The following is a 21,319-nucleotide window of genomic DNA, read 5'->3' as shown; positions in this document are numbered from 1 at the left end:
TCAAGGCATGATGTAATTTTGGTTTTAAAGTGAACATTGAGACAAATAGTAAGTACCAAGAAGCTTCACCAGTTGGGAGGTTAATCTGAAGTAGTGAAAAGTCTGTATCATACAATACTTTCAAAAACATTTTTATTGCTTTCAAGTTTACACAGTAATCTGGCACGAGCTATTGCCAGCATTCTTGCTGAGTACAAGGTATTGAGACTTCCTTTAACGAATAGTACGATATGTAACTTACATTTAAGGGGAGTAGATACTTCCAAAGCGTTTAAATAAAAATTTGTCCTCTTATATAGTTTGAATTGTCTTCTTGTAATCTCATCTAAAATACCTGACTTTAATGATTAGGAATTCCAAGCTAATGAGGTTTTACTTCACTCCTTACATTGTAAGAGACTGCCTTTTAAAGCACCATTTTCCATTTGGCATTTACAAGGTCTAATGTCCCTGGAATTAGTTTTATTGCTTTTTGAATATCAACAGGTGTTTATCTGAATTCAACCGCATTTGGTTCGATGGCTTCTGGACTCTAAACTGGCACAACCGCACCACACTGTATAGGAGACAGCAGAATCCTCATTCATTGAAGAGTAGATGACCATTACCTTGAGGCAAATCAGGGAACAACTCTTGTCAAGGTACTAGCTTTTGAGTCTCTAAAAATCCCAAACCAACTTAAATTCAATGGGTTTTTATGTAAAAGTAGTTAAATCAAAAATGTTTGAAAGTATGGCAGCTAATAACTGTATTGCTTAGCATAATGTAGTGCTCAGCATGTCTGTCAGTTCTCACTGTTTGACCGTTATCCAAAATATTAGTTTGTCTTGCTATAAAATAGCAAAAATGGTTTGAATGTTTGTATTTTTTATCAGCCATTTTCAATTAATTTCAGTTAATTATGCATAAGAACCAAACTAGTGCTAATTTTCAGTTTTGAGTCAATAACCACTTGACCTCAAAGGCAGAATGGGAACTAGATGAACTTGTCAATTTTTAATGAAGAGGTTTTTGAGGGAGATCCAAGATTTGGACAAACTGGTCAGTTGTCTTGGTCAATCTGTTCCTTACGTTATTTGAAGCTGGGTGTGTATCTTGTCCTATTTGAAAGTGATATTTTTAGGTCAGTAGGGTACACATATGCCTTAAGTTTAGTTAATTCTCTCTTTATATCACTGAGGTACTGATCTTTTTGCTGGCAAGGGTCAAGGATTTGCAGCTGTTGTGGAACTGAGCAAAAGGCCTGGATGGAGAAAATTCATTCACCATGAAGACCACCAGTATTTCTCAGTAGTTATGGCTTTTGAAGTATAAAAATATTCGTAAACAAAAATTCAATTCAATTCCCCTCTCTATAGCAAACATTTAAGGAGCACCTCGTACATTCTGATGATTATCTTGATGTGTGAGAGGTTTATAAATTGATTTTTTGCCTCCCCAAAAAGACCAAGGTGAAAATTATGTGCTAGTTTTGAATACATCCAGATTCTCCTCTAAATATTCCCAGTATGGCAATGCTAACTAGCAGTCATGGCTCCCTTGTGGAAATGGCCATGTGAAACCAGACTTCTGGATTGTAAAAGCTAGTAAAGGCTGCTAAATTAAACAAAGGGACAACCTTCACACATGGCACAAATTATCTCACCAACACTTCTATTTTCCATTCCCTTTGAGTCTAGTACTAGATTGATGGTGGGTATGACTTAATCTTCTAAGTATTTAAATGGCTATTCTTAAGAATAATTAATAAAATTAATATATCTAGTACCTCAAATATACTAAGAGAGTAAATCTACAAAAACCAAAGTAACTAAAGACTTTCTACATCCTGGCTACTATAGCTATAACTTCAAACCATGTGTTATCTACGAATTTACTTACCTTTAAAGTAATTAGTTCTTAAAGATAAAAATGATGGAAACGTAGAAAAATCATTTTAGTTGGGTTCAAACAGATCCCTATTCTGTTATAAAGAAAACTGAAGCTTGCTAGGTGGCACCTAGTGAATATTTTAATGGAAAAAAATCAAAAGTTGGGTGATGATACTCAAAATAACTAAATTTAAGAAGCAGCATCTTAAAAAAACAAAACTACACCAACTAGGGCCAGTGTGATAAAGTCTCCCTCATACATGTCATCAGTCTCAAATAGGTAAAAGTCACACAACCAATGTAATCATTTAATTGTATTTTAAGGCTTCCCCCAACTAAGTCAATTTTCACTGTGGTTAAAATTAAAATTATTTTCTCTAAGCCCTCCTGTGGAAAGAATCTGTCATATAAATCCTTTGGACACTTGCCTTTATAGTCCTACATCTGGACTGAAATGAATAGCATTAGGGTCTTAGTAATCATAATGCTTTTACTGGTGACAAGAAGGAAGAAGCCTGTAATTAAATATCCCAGAAATTTATTTAATGTTTGCTTGATACATTTATATAGAAAGGTTGGGACTATTTGCTTTGGGTGCCCCTGGTAAATCACATGGAGGCACTGACAAAGGGGTGTCAATCTGGAGACGTCAGAAATGGAAAACCCAATTTTATGACTGTTCTTAGCTTAAAGATTTGTCTCTAGTGAAATTAGGCCACTCCCTTAAAAAATGCTCAATGTGTTGGAGCTACTGTGTGAAAACAGCTGACATTTTAGGAGGGCATTTCACGTTCTGGTTTGTTAGAACATTTAAATACTTGGAAATAAAAAATATTCAACTTTGAAGTTTTCAATACTGGAAAACTTTTAAGTCTAGGGTTTTTAGCCAGGAAGGGCTGTTTTGTGTTCCTTAAACTGGACTCTTTCCTATAAAGTTAATCTTCGGCTTTGGCTTCCATTTCTTCTGCATCGTCATCTCCATCTACTTCTGCATTTTCTCTCTCAAGCCTTTCCAGCTGCCTTGCAAGTTCGGTTTCATCTGTATCTGTGACCACTTTGGGCTGTGGAAGCAGAGGCATAATTGCAAAGTGAAGTGGTTAAATACTACATAAAATTCAATTTCAATACTATTAGCTAGTATTTTAACTTTTAAACACTTTTCTAACAACTCTGCCATATCTATTCACTTCTGAGTGCTGACGTATCACCAATAAATTCCATGAGATCAATAATGGAACAAATTTATGAGACTAATACAGAAAAAAATGTGTATATTAAAACAAATATTTTCTTTTTATAAACTAAAAATATATGAAGATAATCTCAGGGCTATGTCTTTCAAACCCAAAAGATGTCTTATAAAAATGCATCTTCTAGGTTCAAAATAAATTATTTACTATTCCTTTCCAGAGAAGGAATTATTATATAAATATATATAACATATGCATAAGAAAATTAGGCTTTATTCTTGTTGAGATGAGAGAAATATAGGCAACTACTCGTTTCTAATTCTGAGATCAAATTTTAAGTATTTCACATTAAATTCTGATGATAATCACTAATTTTCACTGTTTTTTCCTTGGTGTGGGGGTGGGGAGGGGAGAGCTGTGACGACACAACAGGACACCTATCGCCACCAGTAACCATAGTTCTCAATAACCATCCCATGATAGTTCTTATTTACTTATAGTAAGTCTTTTTAGGAAGCCTGTAAGTCAATAATAATTTTATGCTTAGCAGAATTGTAATCCTAAATGTATCCCATTTTTTAAGATGTTAGAATGCAAATCACTTAGGTTTTAAATTTCTTAAAAACTTTGAGAACAAGGCAAAAACAAACTCGACCTCACCTCCATTTGAACATTGAAGACACCCCTCTTTTCTTCAATCTTTTCTTTAATAACAGCCATAGCTTGATTGAGGACAGAGAGGCCTTCTGTCCTCTCCAGGGTTGTTGTAGTCATCACATACCGAGGAGGAGCTATTAGATTAATCTAAGGAAGAAAATAAAAGTTCAATTATGGGCATACCCATGAACACACAGCTATTAGGATGTGCAAGAATTGTTTTGCTAACCTGCCACCTAACAAATTACCACAAAACGTAACTCCCAATTTTATAATCAGCAATTTGGGGTAGTTTGTTAATGTAACAAAAACTTATTGATACCATGATCTAATCAAATCTGAAATAGTGAATATGAAGAATTATGACTTCTGGGTGTCTTTGGTGGCTAAACTAACTAGAGCGATCATCAGCATAATAAATACCTTATCTCTAAAACAAAGAATAATTCCAATCTTGTTCTAAACTAAACAGAGAAGAAATTCTTTTAAGATTCTAAATAGCAACCATTCATTTAACTTTTTGCTAATGAAAGATTTGGAGCAAACCTTCTAAAAGTTGTGTGAAAATAAGAGAATATGTTGCCTTTTTCCAGATTCTATGAGCATTATGGGTATATCTTTATTATAAAGGAGCCCTCTGCACTAAATACCAACAGAAGTCTCTATTTCACTGTAACAGTGACAAAAAGCCTATACATAATTGTAAACATCCCCTAGAAATATCATCAAGAACTACTTTTCATTAACACTTGTTATGAAACATGATCATTAAAAGAAATCTGATCTGGCTTAGGTGGCCAGTTCAGCAGGGAGGGAGAAACTGACTACTCACCTTGATGGGCATGGTTTCTGTAGAACAATTCAAACCTGCTCTCAAAGCTTCTTTTACGGCATCAATGCCTTCGTAACCATAACAAGCCACTTCAATATCTAAAATTATAAAATTCAAAAGCTCATACCAAAATACCGCAAAAAATATTTAAAAGCATAAAAGAAAGCACAGATGTGGCAGATGAGTATTCAAACACTCATGAAAGCTTTCATCACCCTTTCAATTAGAAACCAATCCCAGCTATTAACTTTCATAATTAAAGCTATCTGAAATTATAGCCTCTCATCCACATCAAGCCCCTTAATGATGAAACTACAAAACAGACACATTTAACAAACACCTTGAATTCTGCCTATGCCTGGGTTAAAATCATGATTTTAACTTCTCGGTATCCTCAGTTTCTTATTTGTAAAATGGAGAGAAGTAGTGTTTTAAAAACTGAAACAGGAATTGCAAATCGTTGAGAACAGTTTAGAAATTGCATATACTTTGACTCAGTAATTCTACTTTTAGGAATTTGCCTCACAGAACACATATAAATAGGTTAAGTGTATATATAAGGGTGTTAGTTTATAGTGCTTTTTATAAAAATAAAAAAATTGGCATAACCTAAATGTTCTTCAGGAGTGCGCTGGTCCGGTTAATCAGTGTGCTACAGACTACTACCTAGCCATTGAAAAGAATGAAGAAGATTCCTGTGTTCTACATGGAACGGCAGCCAAGATACACTAAGTGGGAAAAGCTAGCTGGAGAAAATGTTGCATAGTATGACTTTATCTTTTTAAAAACAAAAAGTTATACCTGAATATTAACAACGGACACTTTCATACAACATGAGTATAGAAAAAAAAATGTCTAAAAGAATATATTCTAAACTATTAACAGTGGTTAATAGAGACATGGAAGGATATTACTGTACTATTAGACTATTTTAAAGTATGCACTAATATAAAATAACCACCTCCTTAAAAAAAGGGATAACTTAAGGTTAACCTGTGTCAATATATACATTTTATGATGATTCAGCAAAATACTTTAAGTTCTTAAAATTTTCTTATGAAAAAGACACACAGAAAAATTTACAGATGTTGATATAGTAACATATTCTTTGGTAAGACTCACTATTTAACAGCTTTTTTGATACATGCAAAATCTTTTAACATTATTTAAAAAAATCACTTACCTGCTCGAATTTTGACAGCCTGTGGGGTCAAACGCCTATTAATATTGTTAATGAGTACTTCCCGTTCATCTTCATTCAAATCTAAACTATCCAAAATAGATGGGTCTCTGATTTAAAAAGAAAAAAGAAATAAAGGTTACTTTACTGATAATTGAATCACCAAACACAATACCACAGAACAGTGTTAGAATTACAGCTCCAGTTGTAGCTTTGCAATTTGATAACTATGTATCTTTGGGCCTTTCCAAACCTCAGTTTGCAAATGTGTAAAATGAGGATGAAAACAGTTTATCTTACTGAATTATGGTATTAAATGAGATAATGTAGCATTTAGCAATATATGACAAGTAGAAAACATCCAACTGATCATTATTAAAAGAAAAACTTTAGTTTAAATTTCTGGCTAAAGCAAGAAATTTAAAATGTCTCTCAATACAACTGACATCCCACTGTAAATTAAGCACTTCAATGTAATTAGCAGTCCTTGCTTCAGAAGCTTACAACCTAATTTGAGAAGAACAAAAACATGGAAAAATTTAAAAACTAAAATTGCATCTGTGGAAATTAGAAGAGAAAGGTATTACTTCCATTTAGTGGGTCATAGTGGCATTTCATCTGACATTCCTGAGTGCCACAAGACAGGGACCAGCATGTTAGTCAATGACATGGTTATTGAACAAATGACAAATGCAAAAAATGAAATGACTAAAATAATAATAGAATTTTAACAAGCGAAGGCAGAACTGTTTTAAGAAAGGTATGATGTATTAAAAAAGAAATGATGTGAGCAAGCACCAGACTTAAAAAACATAGGTTAAGGAATGAAAGGTAAAATAATTTGGGTGGAGAGAACTTTCATTCAACTAACACAGATGTTTCATAGAAGAAATATAAATGGTCGATAAACACAAAAAGCTGTTAAGTTCATGAACAACAAACAGAATGCAAATCAAAAGAAGATTCTATTGTACATCCATCAGTTTGGCAAAAGGAAAAAAAATCTGAGACATGTATCAAATGTTGGCGAGGATGATGAGAAATAGGGATGCTCACACAATTGCTAGAGGGAATATTAATACAGAGCTGATTTAGAGAGTATTTTGGCAAAACTGAGTAAATTTAAAGATACATATAATTAATCCTATGACCAAATAATTTTACTCCTATTCTAGGTATATACCTTAGAACTCCCAAATGTGTACACACAGAGATATGTACATCAGTATTCATCATAGCATTGTTTAAAAAATGGGGGGAAAAGGGGTTGGGTGGGATCACCTAAATATCTTTTAATACAGGAACAGATAAAGCATATTCTTACAATAAAATACTACACAGAATTAACATGGAGTAGGCAGACATCTATCAATTTGGAGAAATGCTGTTTAATAATGGCCTTATGAGTAAATATTCAAGGTACAGAAATACAGATTGATAGAATTTTTAAATACAAAAAATGATTCTATATGTACTTTCTGAATATCCATATCTATTAAAACCATAAAAACAGGAATTGTAATGATACATACTAATTTCAGAATAGCGGTCACCACTAATGAGTGATGGATTGGGAAGGGTAAAACAATATTTCCAACTATCTTGGAAATTTTGTTTCTTAAAAGAAAAATATGAAGCACATGTGGCAAAGAATTAGTATTACTTAAATCTGGACAGCTGCTACATGACTGATGACACAAGAGAAGAATGTTAAGGGAAAGGGAATACTACATGCCAAGGCTGAGTGTCCCGGAGGGAGTGCCAGACACAGAAGCTAGAGAGGTAAGCCGGGCTAGATGACGACAGCCAGCCAAATTTAAGAAACGTACTAATTGAGGACTGATGAACTTAAGTCAGGGAGGGACTAAATATAAAGTAGTGCTTAATGGAACCAGAATGCCTGGGTTTGCATTCCTGGGTCCACCGTTCACTGTCAACTTGGACAAACTATTGACTCTCTGCCTCAATTTCCTCATCTATAAGATAGGGATTAATAGAATTTAGATTATTGTGATTTATAGAATATATTTTATATTACTACTCTCACCTGGCAAGATGATATGAAAAAAGTTACATTTGGGGGTAAACTGGAAGCAGTTTGGAGAACCAAATGAGTCAGCCCCATTTGCCAGGGCTGAGAAGACCTTTACCTCTCAGCAGCACAGAGGTTGCTGGGAAAGTAACCTCAGTGCAGTGTGAGGCTGCTGGGGGAGCATTAATATTTAAGAAGGAATGAGACCTGCAGAAGCAGAGAGAACTGAAGGAGTCTGGCTATTAAAAGTAGAGGCCACAGTGCTTGCTCAGGAGAAAGAAGAGAGAAGGTTGAGAAGTTTGTTCTTTAGTGTAAATGGGAGAAATCAGAACATGTTTTTATGCTGCTAGAGCAAAACCAATTAAAGGAAAGACTGTAGACCCAAAAAAGGGAATAAAGGATGGAAGAGGTACCTGAGCAGTAGCTGGGCACAGGTGCTAGGACTGGTTTGAGAGCAGGAAGGAGACGAATTCCAGTGTGAGAGGATCGCAGGAAGGAGGTAATGACAGGTGAGATGGGGATAAGTTTGCTGAGATAGTGGAAGGAAGCAGAGGAGATCCTGCACACTGTAATGGCTTCTAAGAGGGAATAGTGTGGAGAGGCTCTAAAGCAGCCACTCTAAGACTGGAGGAACTGACCAGGAAGAGAATGTAGGGCAGCAGTGAAAGCCCAGCTGAGGGTGAGACCATGAATATGAGATGAGTTTTTCCTAGCAGCACCCAGAATTCTACAAGTGCAGAGAAGGCAGGAACGTCGCTCCAAGACTGGGTATAACAGAAGGAAAAACAAGGCAAAAGCTCATGATATTGGCAAGAAAGTCGTTGAAATAATGGACGATAGTGTATCTATGCTGAGTAAGAGAAGACAGGAAGGAGTGAAAAGACGGAGAAAAAAAAAGTTTGGGATCAGAGCTTGACATAAGAATTAGGAAGACACAGAGTGGGACTAACTATGTGGGAACTGGAAGGACAGGGGCTGTGGTTTAAAAAAAAAAGAAAAGAAAAAGAAAAAAAGAATGTGTGAATTACAGGTTTTGGAGGCAGAGCAAATCCTGGTGATAGTAGATCCAGGGTGAAGCCATCTGGAAGACTGGCTACAGTGGCATGGGCTGAAGGTCTAAGGAATTGTGAGGAAAAGAAAACAAGCGGTCATGGTTTTAGATGAGACATCTACATTGGCCCTGAAGTCACCTAGGGTAATAAAAAATGTAGGAGAAGAAAATGGATAAGGGAGTAGCATAAGATGAAACCATACAGTTTATGAAACTATATAACTGATAAAAGAAATTGTATAGGCTTGGCTATACAGGATTGGTCCATATCATGAATCTTCTATTCTGAAACATTTTAACCTAAATTTGGCAGGGACTTAACACGTGGATGTCATCCTATTACATGTCAGGCTCTCAACCTGCACGCTAGACCCAGCAGCTATGATATGAAGGTAGAAGCAGAGCCAACAAGATGTTCTTACGAGACTGCGTGCTTAAATGCATCATAGGCACCGTATCCAGGTCTCTTGTATTTGTCATCAAAGACCCAAGCGGTCCTCTGGAACAGGCTCTCCAACTGCTCATCCTTGGTGTACTCTAACACCTCAGCAACGTGACGAAGGATGCTGTAAACCTAGAAACAAAACGAAGGGCTCAACAATTCAAAGGTAAGAGATATATTAAAAAGATAGGTATTTTTACACTTTGCTAGATAGCATATAAAAACAAATCTTTGGTTAATGTGGCTGCAATAATTGCTAAACAACAAAAGATCACATACAAAAAATTCTTTCTCCATAGAGAAATATTCGCTTTCCCATAATAATAAACTCAACTGGGTATAACAAGTAGAAATAGTACAGAAATTGTCCTATCACCCAGATTAAGTCTTAACTAACACAAATTAACCTTTAGATTTGTTTCCTCATCTGGAAAAGGGAGAGACTAGTATCTCTTTTTTTTTACTGCATAGAGCTCTTACATAGATCAAAATATACAAATGCACACTACAAATGGAAAACATTTTACAAATGTTTCATATAAATGTATAAAATCTGTGTATTATGCAAATCCCATTAAACAAATGTAAGATATTATTACTACCACTCCATATGAGAACATGGAACCAGGACTGAGATTTTAGTATTTCTTTTGCTGTTATAATTTAAATTACCCTTCAATCTTACCCACTGCTGCCAAAACTTCTTTTAATCTCCAAAAATATATAAGGGCTTAAAGGAGAGAAAGAGTATAAGAAAGGAGGTTTTCATGTTAATTATACATGAAAATTGAATGAGAAAAGGTACTAACACTGGCTATTCATTCTATAATCTCATCATCCTAATAAAATCTACTAACAGTCATTTTACACACGGGTGACAAAACAAAATAAGAGGTTTCCCAGAGCAATGTTTCTCAAATGTGGATTCTGAAACGTACTGAAACTAGAGATCCTGCATTTCTAATAAGCAGTCAGGTGATGCCAATGCTTCTGGTCCACAGATTATATTCTGGGTAGCAAGGTCCTAAATTTATTAAAAAGGGATCTTAGTGATAAGTCTTTCTGGACGTCTAATCCACACTGCAGTAATAGTAAACACATCAGTAAAACAAAGAGAAAGACAGGGCAATGGTCTGATGGCTTTGAGATTTTTATTCTCTCTGTTTAACTAAGGTTAAGCAAGATTTAAAAAAATCTCTTCATTTAAACATTGTTTTCTTGAGAAGAAGAACACACATGGCAGAAGAGAAAAAGACACAAGGACAAACAAAAGAGAAACAGTGGAAACAGTGCCATCAAGAACCGAGGATGTAGGGAATGAAGGCTAATCTAAACAGGACCAGAGAACAGAACGAACCAGACAGAAGATGAATGCAGAAATGGCTGTCCTTGCTTTATTCATGCTTACTGTGGGGAAGTAGGAAATTATAACAAAAATAGCAGCAGCAGCAATAACAACAAAAGAAAAAAAGAATAACTTTAACCAGGAAAAACAAAAACTAATAACAGATCCCTGCCTTACTTTCCTAGATTTATAAACATTTTATAAACCCTTGCTCATTCTTTTTTTATTTTTTTTTAAATAATTTACTTGTTTGTTTGCTTATTTATTTTTAGAGAGGGGAAAGGAGAAAGAGAGGGAGAGAAACATCACTGTGTGGTTGCCTCTCACTCACGCCTCCAATTGGGGACCTGATGTGCAACCTAGTTATGTGCCCTGACTGGGAATCAAACCAGTGACACTCCCTTGCTCATTCTTAACATACAACAACTGGTTGACTCTGTGACCCTTATCTCAGAATAGGGAAAAAAGTCAATAACTACATGTTATGACAAGCTAAATTAAATGAAACCACACATAATTTATTCCTAAAATAGCTTAAAAACACTAACATCCAGTACTGCTTTGAGAATATTAGATCATAAGCATTACTTTAAAGGTAGTAAATACCATGAGATAACACTGTAGTCATACTCTTTTGAAATTAAGTCTTTAAATTATTTTCTATGTAACAGATAACTGGAAATGAAAAAAAAGTTACAGAAAATGTATGTTTTTTTTATTTTAATTTTTTGCTAGGAACATGACTTGCACATCAAATAGTGGATTAATCTGACTTAAAAATCAACTTACAGTTTTGGATTTGGTGAATTTATCTTCACATTTGATTGCTTCCTCTGGAGAAACTCTTCTTTTCGACAAATCAATGTATCCTGTATGAAAAAATTTTGAAAATAATTCTCTCTCTCCAGATGCCAGCATATCACTATGACAAGTTTTCACAACCAGCTGTTTGGTTGGTATATTTACACTTACTTTCCACTAAAATCCTATCAACAAAATACTGTGTAAATATAAAATGAGAAATTTGTTTTCAGAAATGTATATTATCATTTAATTGTATATTCTCTATTACCTCATTGGAGGGAACTAATAATTTTTCAATCACCCAAATGAAAGCTAGTCAAAAGATTCTGTTTGTCTATTTGGCATCCATTCATCATAGGGTCAAGTGTATTAACTATGTTTTCTGTATTTTTTTCCTCTCCCTTCTTGTACAATCTGGTATTAGTACTTTGATCAGAGAAATCCAAAGTTCACCATACCGGAGGGGTTCTGAAATTCCAGGCTGTCTCTTAGACTGCAGGTTGCAAGGCCTCGGGCTGTCATACTGGATGATGTTTTCCCAATAGATAGACCTACAGCTACAGCAGCAAAAATGCCGAGCGGAGAATCCTATTCTGGCTGAGGCCTGTGGGTGAGAGACTGATATACAGTGGAATGAAGAGTGGGATATTTCATTCTCGCCAGGAAAACTTAAGTTCCATCATTTGGGCTATGTCACGGGTGTTAATAGTACAAAGCAGGGACTGAGGCCACTAGCCTCTCTAGAGGAGCTTGCATCTGTGATACTTGTGGGACTCTCAGTGATGAGTGAGTCCCATGCCCAATTAGAAGGGCCTAAGGGCTGAGGTGGAATGGAACTATAGAAATCCGAAACATACAAGAAAAAAAGAATAAGGACTGGTTGATGTTGTGTGTGACATGGGCACATTCTTGGCTGGAAGAATCTGGTTTGGGTCTTTAGTGATAGCTGTTTTTGCTGCTTCCTCAATTTGACTCACCAGTTCCCAAACCAACTCTTCATTGTTGACTCTGGTAGGCTGAATTTCAAAGCAAGTTCCTTCTGGAGACTTTTATTTGGGAATATGGTGTAGGAAAACAGAGCCTCCAATGTTCATGCTGTGTGTGTATGCAAGAAGTACGTTTTTCGTGTTTCTTCCATATCGTGGGACCAGCTGGATTCTGTGGTACCAAGGTCAAGCTGGAATCATCCATGTGGATAAAGGGTCTGGCTGGGGATTCTCTGGGGCCACTCTGATCTTCAAAGGTACTGACATCTGGGATAACTAGCTGTGATTTTAATACTGTAATCACACGTGTGGACAAGAGTGGGTCTGGGGAATCCCAGAGGCTCTTTTGTTCATCTGAGCTGCATCGGTGCGCTGACATTTGTGGTCTGGCTGACTGGGTGAAAAGAGAAGCCCCTTCTCAGGGCTAGCTAATTCTTAGAAATAGCTAAGGGCTCAACTGGAGCAGCCTTTCACATGCAAACTAACCAATCCAGAGCCCATACCTCCAACCATCTCAAAGTCTCACAAACTAAGTCACTAAGTCACTATTCCCTCTGCCCTAAATCAAACCAGAGCCAGGTACCAGATCACCAGGCACACCTCTGATGCCTTAAGGCCTGTCAAAACTATTCAAATTAGCCAACCCCAAACTGTTTATCCTGATTGCCTTTCCGGTGGAAATCTTAATAAAGGTTCTGGCTTTCCCCTTGTTCGTTCTGCCACTTGACCAAATCTGGTGCCTCCTTATGTGGCTCTGCATGGCACGCGTATGTCCCCTTCTCCTGGGAAACTTAAGTAATAAAAATCTTTCAATGGCACTGGCCTCTCCATGTCATCAGTCACCTCCATAAATTAAAATCCTACTGGTACAAAATGAGATGAGCAGTTAAATGTATTCTAAAGAATTTAGAAGGGAAAAAAAGTCTTTAAAATTTATCTACATTTTTAAAATTTTGGGCATCATATCTCTTTAGTCTGAACAACTCCTTTGCCATTTTTTATAATGCAGGCCAATTTGGTAAAAAAAATCCTCTTAGTTTCTGATTTCCTGATAATGTCTTATTTGCTCTTCATTGTTGAAATTTTTTTTTTTTTTTTTAATATACAGAATTTTGGTTTGACAGTTTTTCTTTGAGCGCTTTAAAGATGTCATTCAATGGTCTGACCTCCATTATTTCCAATAAGGATGCCACAGTAATTTATACTACTCTTTCTTTGTATACTGTGTCATTTCCTTGGCTATTTTCAAGATTTTCTCGTTATCTGTCTTTCAAGTCTGGTGTACCTAGATGCAATCTTATTAGTATTTATCCTTGAGATTTGCTGAGCTTCTCCAATTTATAAATTTATATTTCTTCAGCAAATATGGGAAACTTTTGGTTACAATTTCTTCAAATATATTTTCTGCCCTTTCTTTTTCTTTTGGAATAGAACTTTTGATATTTGACAGGTTTTCTTGCTCTCTCAGTTCTTCAGATTGGTTCTTTTTAAAATGAACTTCCTTCAACTTTCACTGAGCCTTCTGTCATCTTTAATCTGTTAGCCATCCAGTGAATTTTTTAGTATTACACTTCTGATTTGTAGAATTTATATATATATATATATATTTTTTTTTGTGTGTGTGTTTCTAATTTCTCTACAGAGATTTCATTTTGTTCATTTCAAGCATATTTTCCTAATATCCTTGAGTGGTTATAATATCTACTTTAAAACCCTTACTTGCTAATTCCAACATAAGGGTCATCTCTAAGTTAGTCTCCATTGATTGTCCTTTCTCTTCTGCATGGGTCATATTTTTCAGTTTCTTCAAATGTTTGGCAATTTTGGACTGTATCTTGAACATTGTGAATAATACGTGACAGACTCTGAATTCCTTTACTGTTCCCCTTAAGGATACTGACTTTGTTTTAGCAGGTTAGAATTAATTTGTCTGGATTCAAAACTACAAGCTCTGTCTCCCCAGGTGGGAAGAAACTGAAATCTGTTTAGAATTTTACTCTGTTGGGTTGCTTGCAGTCCAACCTATGTATTAGTATTTCAGTGGTCAGACAGCAATTTGAGCAGAATTTATACATTTTTTTTTTAGAAGATCTTATTTATTTTTAGAGAGAGGGGAAGGGAGGGAGAGAAACATGGACTGGCTGCCTCTCATATGCATCTGGCCCAAATCTGCAATCCAGGCATATAACCTGACTGGGAATTGAATGGTGATCTTTTGGTTTGCAGGATGATGCCCAACCATCTAAACTACACTGGTCAGGGCTTTACATATAAATTTAGGGTTTCTCCCAGTCTCCCTCCTTTCTGTGATCTCTATAATTACTTTCCCATTGCTGTGGTTGTCCAGAACTGTCACCTCTGGTTCTCAAGCCATTAGGACAGTAGGTTTCCATTAGAATTTTAGCTGTCCTGCTCGAAGTTATGTTAACATGCATTCAGACAAGAAGCTGCAAAACTTATCTAGTACCATTCTTCCTTCATTTCAACCTGCTTTTGATGGTTCCCATTGCCTTTATTTTTTAAAAATATTTATTCAGGGTTTATATCTGTTATTTTTAAAGGTTTATTCAGTGGACTTAATCTTCTAGTATAGAAATGGATCTTCTCCATAGGATATTCTGCACTTTGATTTTTTTCTTATCTTACCCTGCTAATCTTTCCACATCAGAATTTTCAGACCTCATTCTCTATAAAATCGCATTGCATGAAGGCTTCGTGATTTATTTTACCATGATTTTGATTATTTCCTGTTTTTAATTAGTACTGTACAAATAATGCAACTATGGAAATTATTTTTACATGTAAATTATTATATATGCAAGGATAATATTTTTCTGTTTGCAGGAGGATACTTGATTCCTTCTTATATAAAAGAAAAGAAATACAAGGTAAAAGAACAATCTAGGTTGTTCTCGGGCAGTGATATGAAGACCTATTAAGTTTAAGGAATAGTAATCTCTTATCCACAGGGGATACATATCAAGAACCTATAGATACATACCTTTTCATTTAAAGGATGCACTTAATGGCTTTTCTTTGGTATATCTGAATTGCCAGCATTACCACTTTGCACTTTGGGGCCATTATTAAGTAAAATATGGGCTATTTGAACACAAGCACTGCAGTATCTTGACAGTCAACCTGATAATTAAGATGGTTACTAAGTAACGAATGGGCAGGTAGTGTATACAGCATGGATATGCTGGACAAACGAATGATTCATGTCCTGGGCAGGATGGCTAGAGACTGCACCATGATACTCAGAAAATTTATAAATTGTTTATTTTCCATGGCCTGAAAATATTAAATGAAAAATTCCTCTGTGAATTTAAGTTATTCGACCCATAAAATGAGCCTTGGGATATATTAATTAAATTACTAACTTATGAGATCTTGCTTAGATGGCTAATTGGCATCCTTCTCTAATAACTTTGTATGTAAAAGAATTTATAAAAGGAAGTATTTTGTTTTATTACTGCCGTAGGCAATTTACAAAAATAATTTTATGCCAAACCACTTTAAATCTGAAATGTACATAGGGTGGGGCAAAAGCAGGGGTACAACTGTTTATATGTTAAATAATACAATAATAATAACACAAGAATAAACTCTGTGTCACATACAATTGGAAACCTACTTTTGCCCTCCCTTGTATTTTAGATATTTTTCTCACTTACCTTTTTCTTTGTCCACTCTAATGACAACCACACATTCATTCCTGCCAATTCGGATGAGTTTGTTTATGGAACGAATACGTCTTCTGGACAACTCACTAAGAAGAATCATGCCTTCAATATTGTTGTATTCCAACAGGCTGACGTAAGCCCCCATTTCAGCAATGGATCTTACATTCACCATCACTACATCTTCTACCTCAGGAAATTTGTGTTGATAAAATCTACAACTTAGACCTGGCATTCTGCAATTTAAACAAAAGAATCAAGTAAGTCCTCAGTTAAGGTGAAAATAAAGAAATGTCAGTCACTTTTCCATATTTTGCCACTGGAAGAAGTTGTTAGTCTTCTCACCTCTTTAAACTTCTTAAATGGTATCAGAAAACAGATGATGTCTAGGAACCAAGCTTTAATTTTTATTTTGCTCCATATTTTTATGTCTTGGGTGATTCTCTGCCATTAGTTTCAGAGGAATCATATAAAACGACAAGATATAAAGTACTCTGAGACCTAAGGATTAAAGGTACATACACCTCAAGAGTAAAATACTATTTTAATACTACCACTTCATAACAAATGGCCTTAACTGGTGTGGCTCAGTGGGTTGGGCATCATCCCGCAAACTGGGGAGTTGTCAGTTCGAGTCTCAGGTCAGGGCACATGCCTGGGTTGCATGCCAGGTCCCCAGTTGGGGGCACATAACCTATTGATGTTTCTCTCTCACACTGATGTTTCTATCCCTCTCTTCCCTTTCTCTAAAAATAAGTAAATCTTAAAAAACACACACAAAAAACCAAATGATGGGAGGCATCACTACTATTATAAACCTATCAGCAAATTCTAAAGTTATTCTTTCTCCAAATCAGCTAAGACTGTATATGCTACTACCCACTACATAAAAAAGGAAGAATCTTATTAAACTTAAACCCTAACCTGAACCACATATCAAATAATACACCCTATAATTTATTATAGCCCAAATTACAGTATCACATGCCAGACCAAAAACTAAGTCTATAATCACAAAAGATATTAAATTTAACTAACATGTATCATCCTCTCCAAATGTCTTTCCTTTCAAAATAAACTTTAATTCACAATAACCATCATTTCTAGCTTCTACCTTTTCCAGCACTCCCAAATACTATTTTCTTTTGTTGAGTAGGTATATCCCATCTGGAGAACAGCTTTATAGATCTACATTACTATAAAGTTCAAGTTTCTTTTAATCTCCAAGCATTAAATATATTTAAAACTATTCCCTTTGATCCACCCAACCTACTTTCAGCACTGTTCCTATTATGACCCACAAACCTAAAACCATACCATGAGTAGAAATACATTTTCAAATGGAAGCTCTCAAACTAGTCATAGTTGATGAATTTCATATTTCCTGCTAACCTTAACTAGTTTACTCTTGTCAAAGTTCAGAAGACAAGTAGTAATAGGACCTTAAGTGACTATAAAAAATTTGTGAAATTCACTAACTTATTTTTTTCTTATTAATTGGGAAATAAGGCTGCCATTACTTGATCTTAAAGACAGAGCATTCACATTGAGCTCATAGAACACCGGAGTTCTGCTGCAGTGCAGTCTGAGAACTGCTCACTGCACCCACATGATCTTCCCAGTGGCTTCCCACTGACTTAAAAACATCTTTCCATTACCTATAGGATCCTGTATGATCTGGCCGCTGTCCAGCTCCCTGAGGTACCCATTTCTCCCTAGTTCTCCTCATTTTATAGATGAAGAAACTGAGGTACAGGCTAAACAACTTGTTCTGTCTGTACTACTAACAAGTGAGTGTCAGAATTTTAACTATGAAGTTTGGATCCATAGTCCTATTCATCAGGCAATATTTCCTTTCAACACTATCAATAAATATATTACAATCAGAAACATTTTAAACAAAGATCAACATTAATATATATTCTGTGCTGAAACATATACTACAGATTAATGAACACTTTCAATACTTACCTATCCTGTTTAACAACAACAAAAAGGCAGCACACTGATAACAGATGGAGAGATGTGTTTCTCTTGTAGCTTGACAAAACAGGGATTTAGCAAATAAAGGGAAGTAGACATTCAATGTCCAGAATTACCAAGAAAATGGCTGATTCGGTTATTTCATTTTTAAGCAGGCCCTTTTTTGGGGGGGCGTGTGTGCAATTGTCAAATATCTGTAAATTACTAAAATTTGAGAGCTAAAAATGTTTTGAACTGGGTATCAAAATAATGTCACAAAAATCTGTAAAATAGTTTTAAGAGCTTTTTAACATGTGCTAACCACATTTACTTATCAAGTTTTTTCAAATCATAAAGCTGATAATTTTGAGGAAGCAAGGCTTAATTTGATGGTTAAAGAACATAGAAAATAATGTTAAAGAATCCTGAAGGGAGATATAAATGCTACAGCTTTAGGAGCTTCAAGTCTCTTCATAATATATAAGGCAAATAAAGGAGTACTGATGATGGTAAACATGCTATTCACAGTAAAGATAAAAAGTAGCCAGTAAGTACAAAGAGTGCACTTCACAAAGAACCTGGATATTGGTTCACAGATTTTGAACATATCTCTATATTTATGCTGATATTTACACTAACTTAAAAAAAATCAGCCAAGAAAATAGAAGCCACAAGCTACATATCTATCAGCCCTTTATTCTGTGGCCCCCAACCCCCAGGCCATGGACTGGTACTGGTCTGTGGCCTGTTAGGAACCAGGCTGCACAGCAGGTGAGCAGGTGAACAGGTGAGCTAAGCGGAGCTTCACCTGTATTTACAGCCTGCTCACATTACTGCCTGAGCTTGGCCTCCTGCTTCCCCCCAACACTGTCCATGGAAAAATGGTGCCATAAAGTTTATATAATTTTCAAAGCACTTTGCCTTATTTTATTTGGCCCTCAAATAAGTCCTCAAGTCAGGCAAGTAGCATAGTGAACTTGGGCAACAGGTGTTAGACCTACCAGTCCCGACTATCTTACTAAGTGCGGTTGCTTGGGAACCGTATTCCCACTGAAATGCGGTTTCTAGTCTGGGCCATGCACCTCACAGATTTGTGGAGACTATCACATGGGATAAAATACATGTAAAAGACTTAAAAAGTGTAGTGTGCTATATATACAAATATAAGACATTAAAAGGCAAAGAAAATCTTATTTCCATTTTGTAACTTAAATCATTCAACAATTACTTTTGCAGTACCTACTATGTAACAGGTACTGCCAACAAAACAACCAAGACTCTTACCTAAAGAAATTTAAGTCTGGAGTGGGGAACAAAGTAATAAGCAAATAACTGCAATATAAGGTATTATGAAAGGATCATAGTGGAGCAATTAACAGGGAGCTAAGGAACAAATATTAAGTGACTTTCCAGAGGACAAATGCTGACTAAGTATTAGAACACGAGCAAAAACCAAGTCCATGACATTCAATCCAGTGTCTTTAGCCCATAGAACCCCACTATGTCACAGTACAATACCATATGTGACATGAACTCAGCTCCAAGCTCATCTGAAACGCCAGGCATCGTCAGTGACTGCCGGGGCAGGAGGCAGGCAGGACTTCCTTCTTAACCCAGTGCAAAGCCAAGTCACCATAATGGATACAGGAAGTCCACATTCCTTTTCAAAGTGAAATCTACAACGTTCCAAACAACTTGTCATTTTGATGAGACGCTAACACACGCTCTCCAAATGCTAGTTTTTAGTATAGAAGTGCTACAGAAAATAAACCTTTAAACGATCCCACTGTCGTTGAAAAAGGAAGCACCAATATCTAGCAGCATCACCGTGCATCTCAGATCTTTTGAGAACCGGTCACTGGGCATCAGATGAACTGAGAAGTGGGGGTGAGCAAGAAGTAATTCTCAAACTGTTCAAAGACACAGAGCCACAAGTTTCTTCCTTGAATAACAACTTCAATCGGGAGAAAACAGAGACTTCTCTGCTAAACGTTTTTTACAGGAAACAATCTTTGTTTAATGAAAATTAAAATGCCTTAAATTTGGGGGATAATAAAAGGCACCTCAGGCTCAATACGTCTCTAACCCTAAAATCCCCTTATGTTTTAGTTTCCTTTGACTGTAAGACCAACAGTGTGTAATGCTGTTCTCACCGGTGCTGAAATCCGGCAAACCGACAGGAAGTGTATTAAACACTTCAACAGCATGTTTTAGTTCAAAGGTGACTCATCCTACAGAGACGCACATCTCGAACAATAAGGCAGTGAGAGCTTCAATGTTTAAAAATAAACGATCAAATGAATAAACTACTCATGGACCCTTCATAACCCAGCTCTTATAAACACGGTGACCCGTCCCACCGCTCCCTTGAGGTGTCCTCTCTGGTTTCCACAGAGAGACAGTACTTCCCGGGACAGAAAAAATAAAATAAAAAGGGGTGAAATTCTCAAGTTCGGAAAGAGCCAAGTGCTCAGCGTCCCGGGGCGGGGGTGTCACTGCGTCCTCCCGAGGCTCCCCCACCCAAGGCAGCCTCACTTTTAAGTACTACACGCAAGGGGCTGTAAAGCCCGTTGGCCCACTTTCCTTCACGAGATCCCTCCGCTCGTACACAGGCACCTCTGCCAACGCCGAAAGACCGACACGAAGCTGGTGGCGGTGGTGTCCAGACACTTCCCGCGCGGGGACGGGAGAGGTGTTAGCCCGGGGCCTACCCTCTCTCAACCCCCCATATACTGGACACAACCAGAGTGAGCGCTTCGAGAAACCGATCTAGAGGACTGATCACCTGAGGTATACGTGTGAATCCCGTAGCGGAGTCCCCGGCCGCGCTCTTGAAACTGAGAGAACAGCAGTGATCCACTCGCAGCAGTCGCCGATCCTCCTCAACGTGCGCTTCGCTCAACCCCACCGCGCATGCGCAATCACTTCGCAACACGGCAAGCGCCAACGGAAGAGAGGACCCCTCTTCTCACTGACCATAGAGTCCGGGTCCTCCGAGAACAAGGAAGAGCGTAAATCACAAGGACCTGAAAAGTACGCTTTTTCGCTCTCTTCAGTTTTCGGTAATTAACTTTCGAGGCGCAAGTAAGAGGTAGGACTCTGATTCTTTGTCCCTGAAGAATAAATCCTCTCTCAAAACTTCGGTCAATCCTGAGGTGGCGCTGTGACCAAAGAAGAAGGGAAGGAGTGTACGTTCCTCTCCTGTCCTTCAGTTTTCTGCTTGCAGAGCGTAGCGCAGCCTCCTGGAGCTTGAGAGGGAGGGGCTAGGAAGTGAACCGGACGTG

At 36.8% G+C, this 21,319-nt stretch overlaps 1 protein-coding gene across 1 annotated transcript; it reads right to left on the bottom strand.

Moving 5' to 3' along the window:
• Positions 1 to 110: 110 nt before the first annotated feature.
• EIF2S1 (eukaryotic translation initiation factor 2 subunit alpha) lies at positions 111 to 21,314 on the bottom strand. The gene is made up of 9 exons (XM_090271017.1): positions 20,821 to 21,314; positions 16,068 to 16,309; positions 11,390 to 11,469; positions 9,236 to 9,387; positions 5,734 to 5,840; positions 4,551 to 4,648; positions 3,722 to 3,865; positions 1,882 to 2,932; positions 111 to 1,100 (listed from the first exon to the last, which is right to left on the bottom strand). The coding sequence occupies exons 2-8, from the start codon at positions 16,306 to 16,308 to the stop codon at positions 2,807 to 2,809; spliced, it is 948 nt and encodes a 315-aa protein (XP_090127143.1). The 5' UTR covers position 16,309; positions 20,821 to 21,314; the 3' UTR covers positions 111 to 1,100; positions 1,882 to 2,806.
• Positions 21,315 to 21,319: the final 5 nt, after the last annotated feature.

The sequence above is a fragment of the Furipterus horrens genome, unplaced genomic scaffold (assembly GCF_987537825.1).
Source record: "Furipterus horrens unplaced genomic scaffold, mFurHor1.1.pri manual_scaffold_3, whole genome shotgun sequence".
NCBI lineage: Eukaryota > Metazoa > Chordata > Mammalia > Chiroptera > Furipteridae > Furipterus > Furipterus horrens.
The sequence above is the reverse complement of the archived record's forward strand: the minus strand, read 5'-3'. Positions and strand labels throughout refer to the sequence as shown.

Coding starts and splice junctions, on each gene's coding strand:
- EIF2S1 (XM_090271017.1), bottom strand. CDS start 16,308: ATGCCAGGTCTAAGTTGTAGATTTTATCAACACAAATTTCCTGAGGTA. Junction 5,841..9,235: donor GCATTTAAGCACGCAGTCTC/GTAAGAACATCT, acceptor TTTTTAAATCAG/AGACCCATCTATTTTGGATA. Junction 3,866..4,550: donor CAGAAACCATGCCCATCAAG/GTGAGTAGTCAG, acceptor TTTCTTCCTTAG/ATTAATCTAATAGCTCCTCC.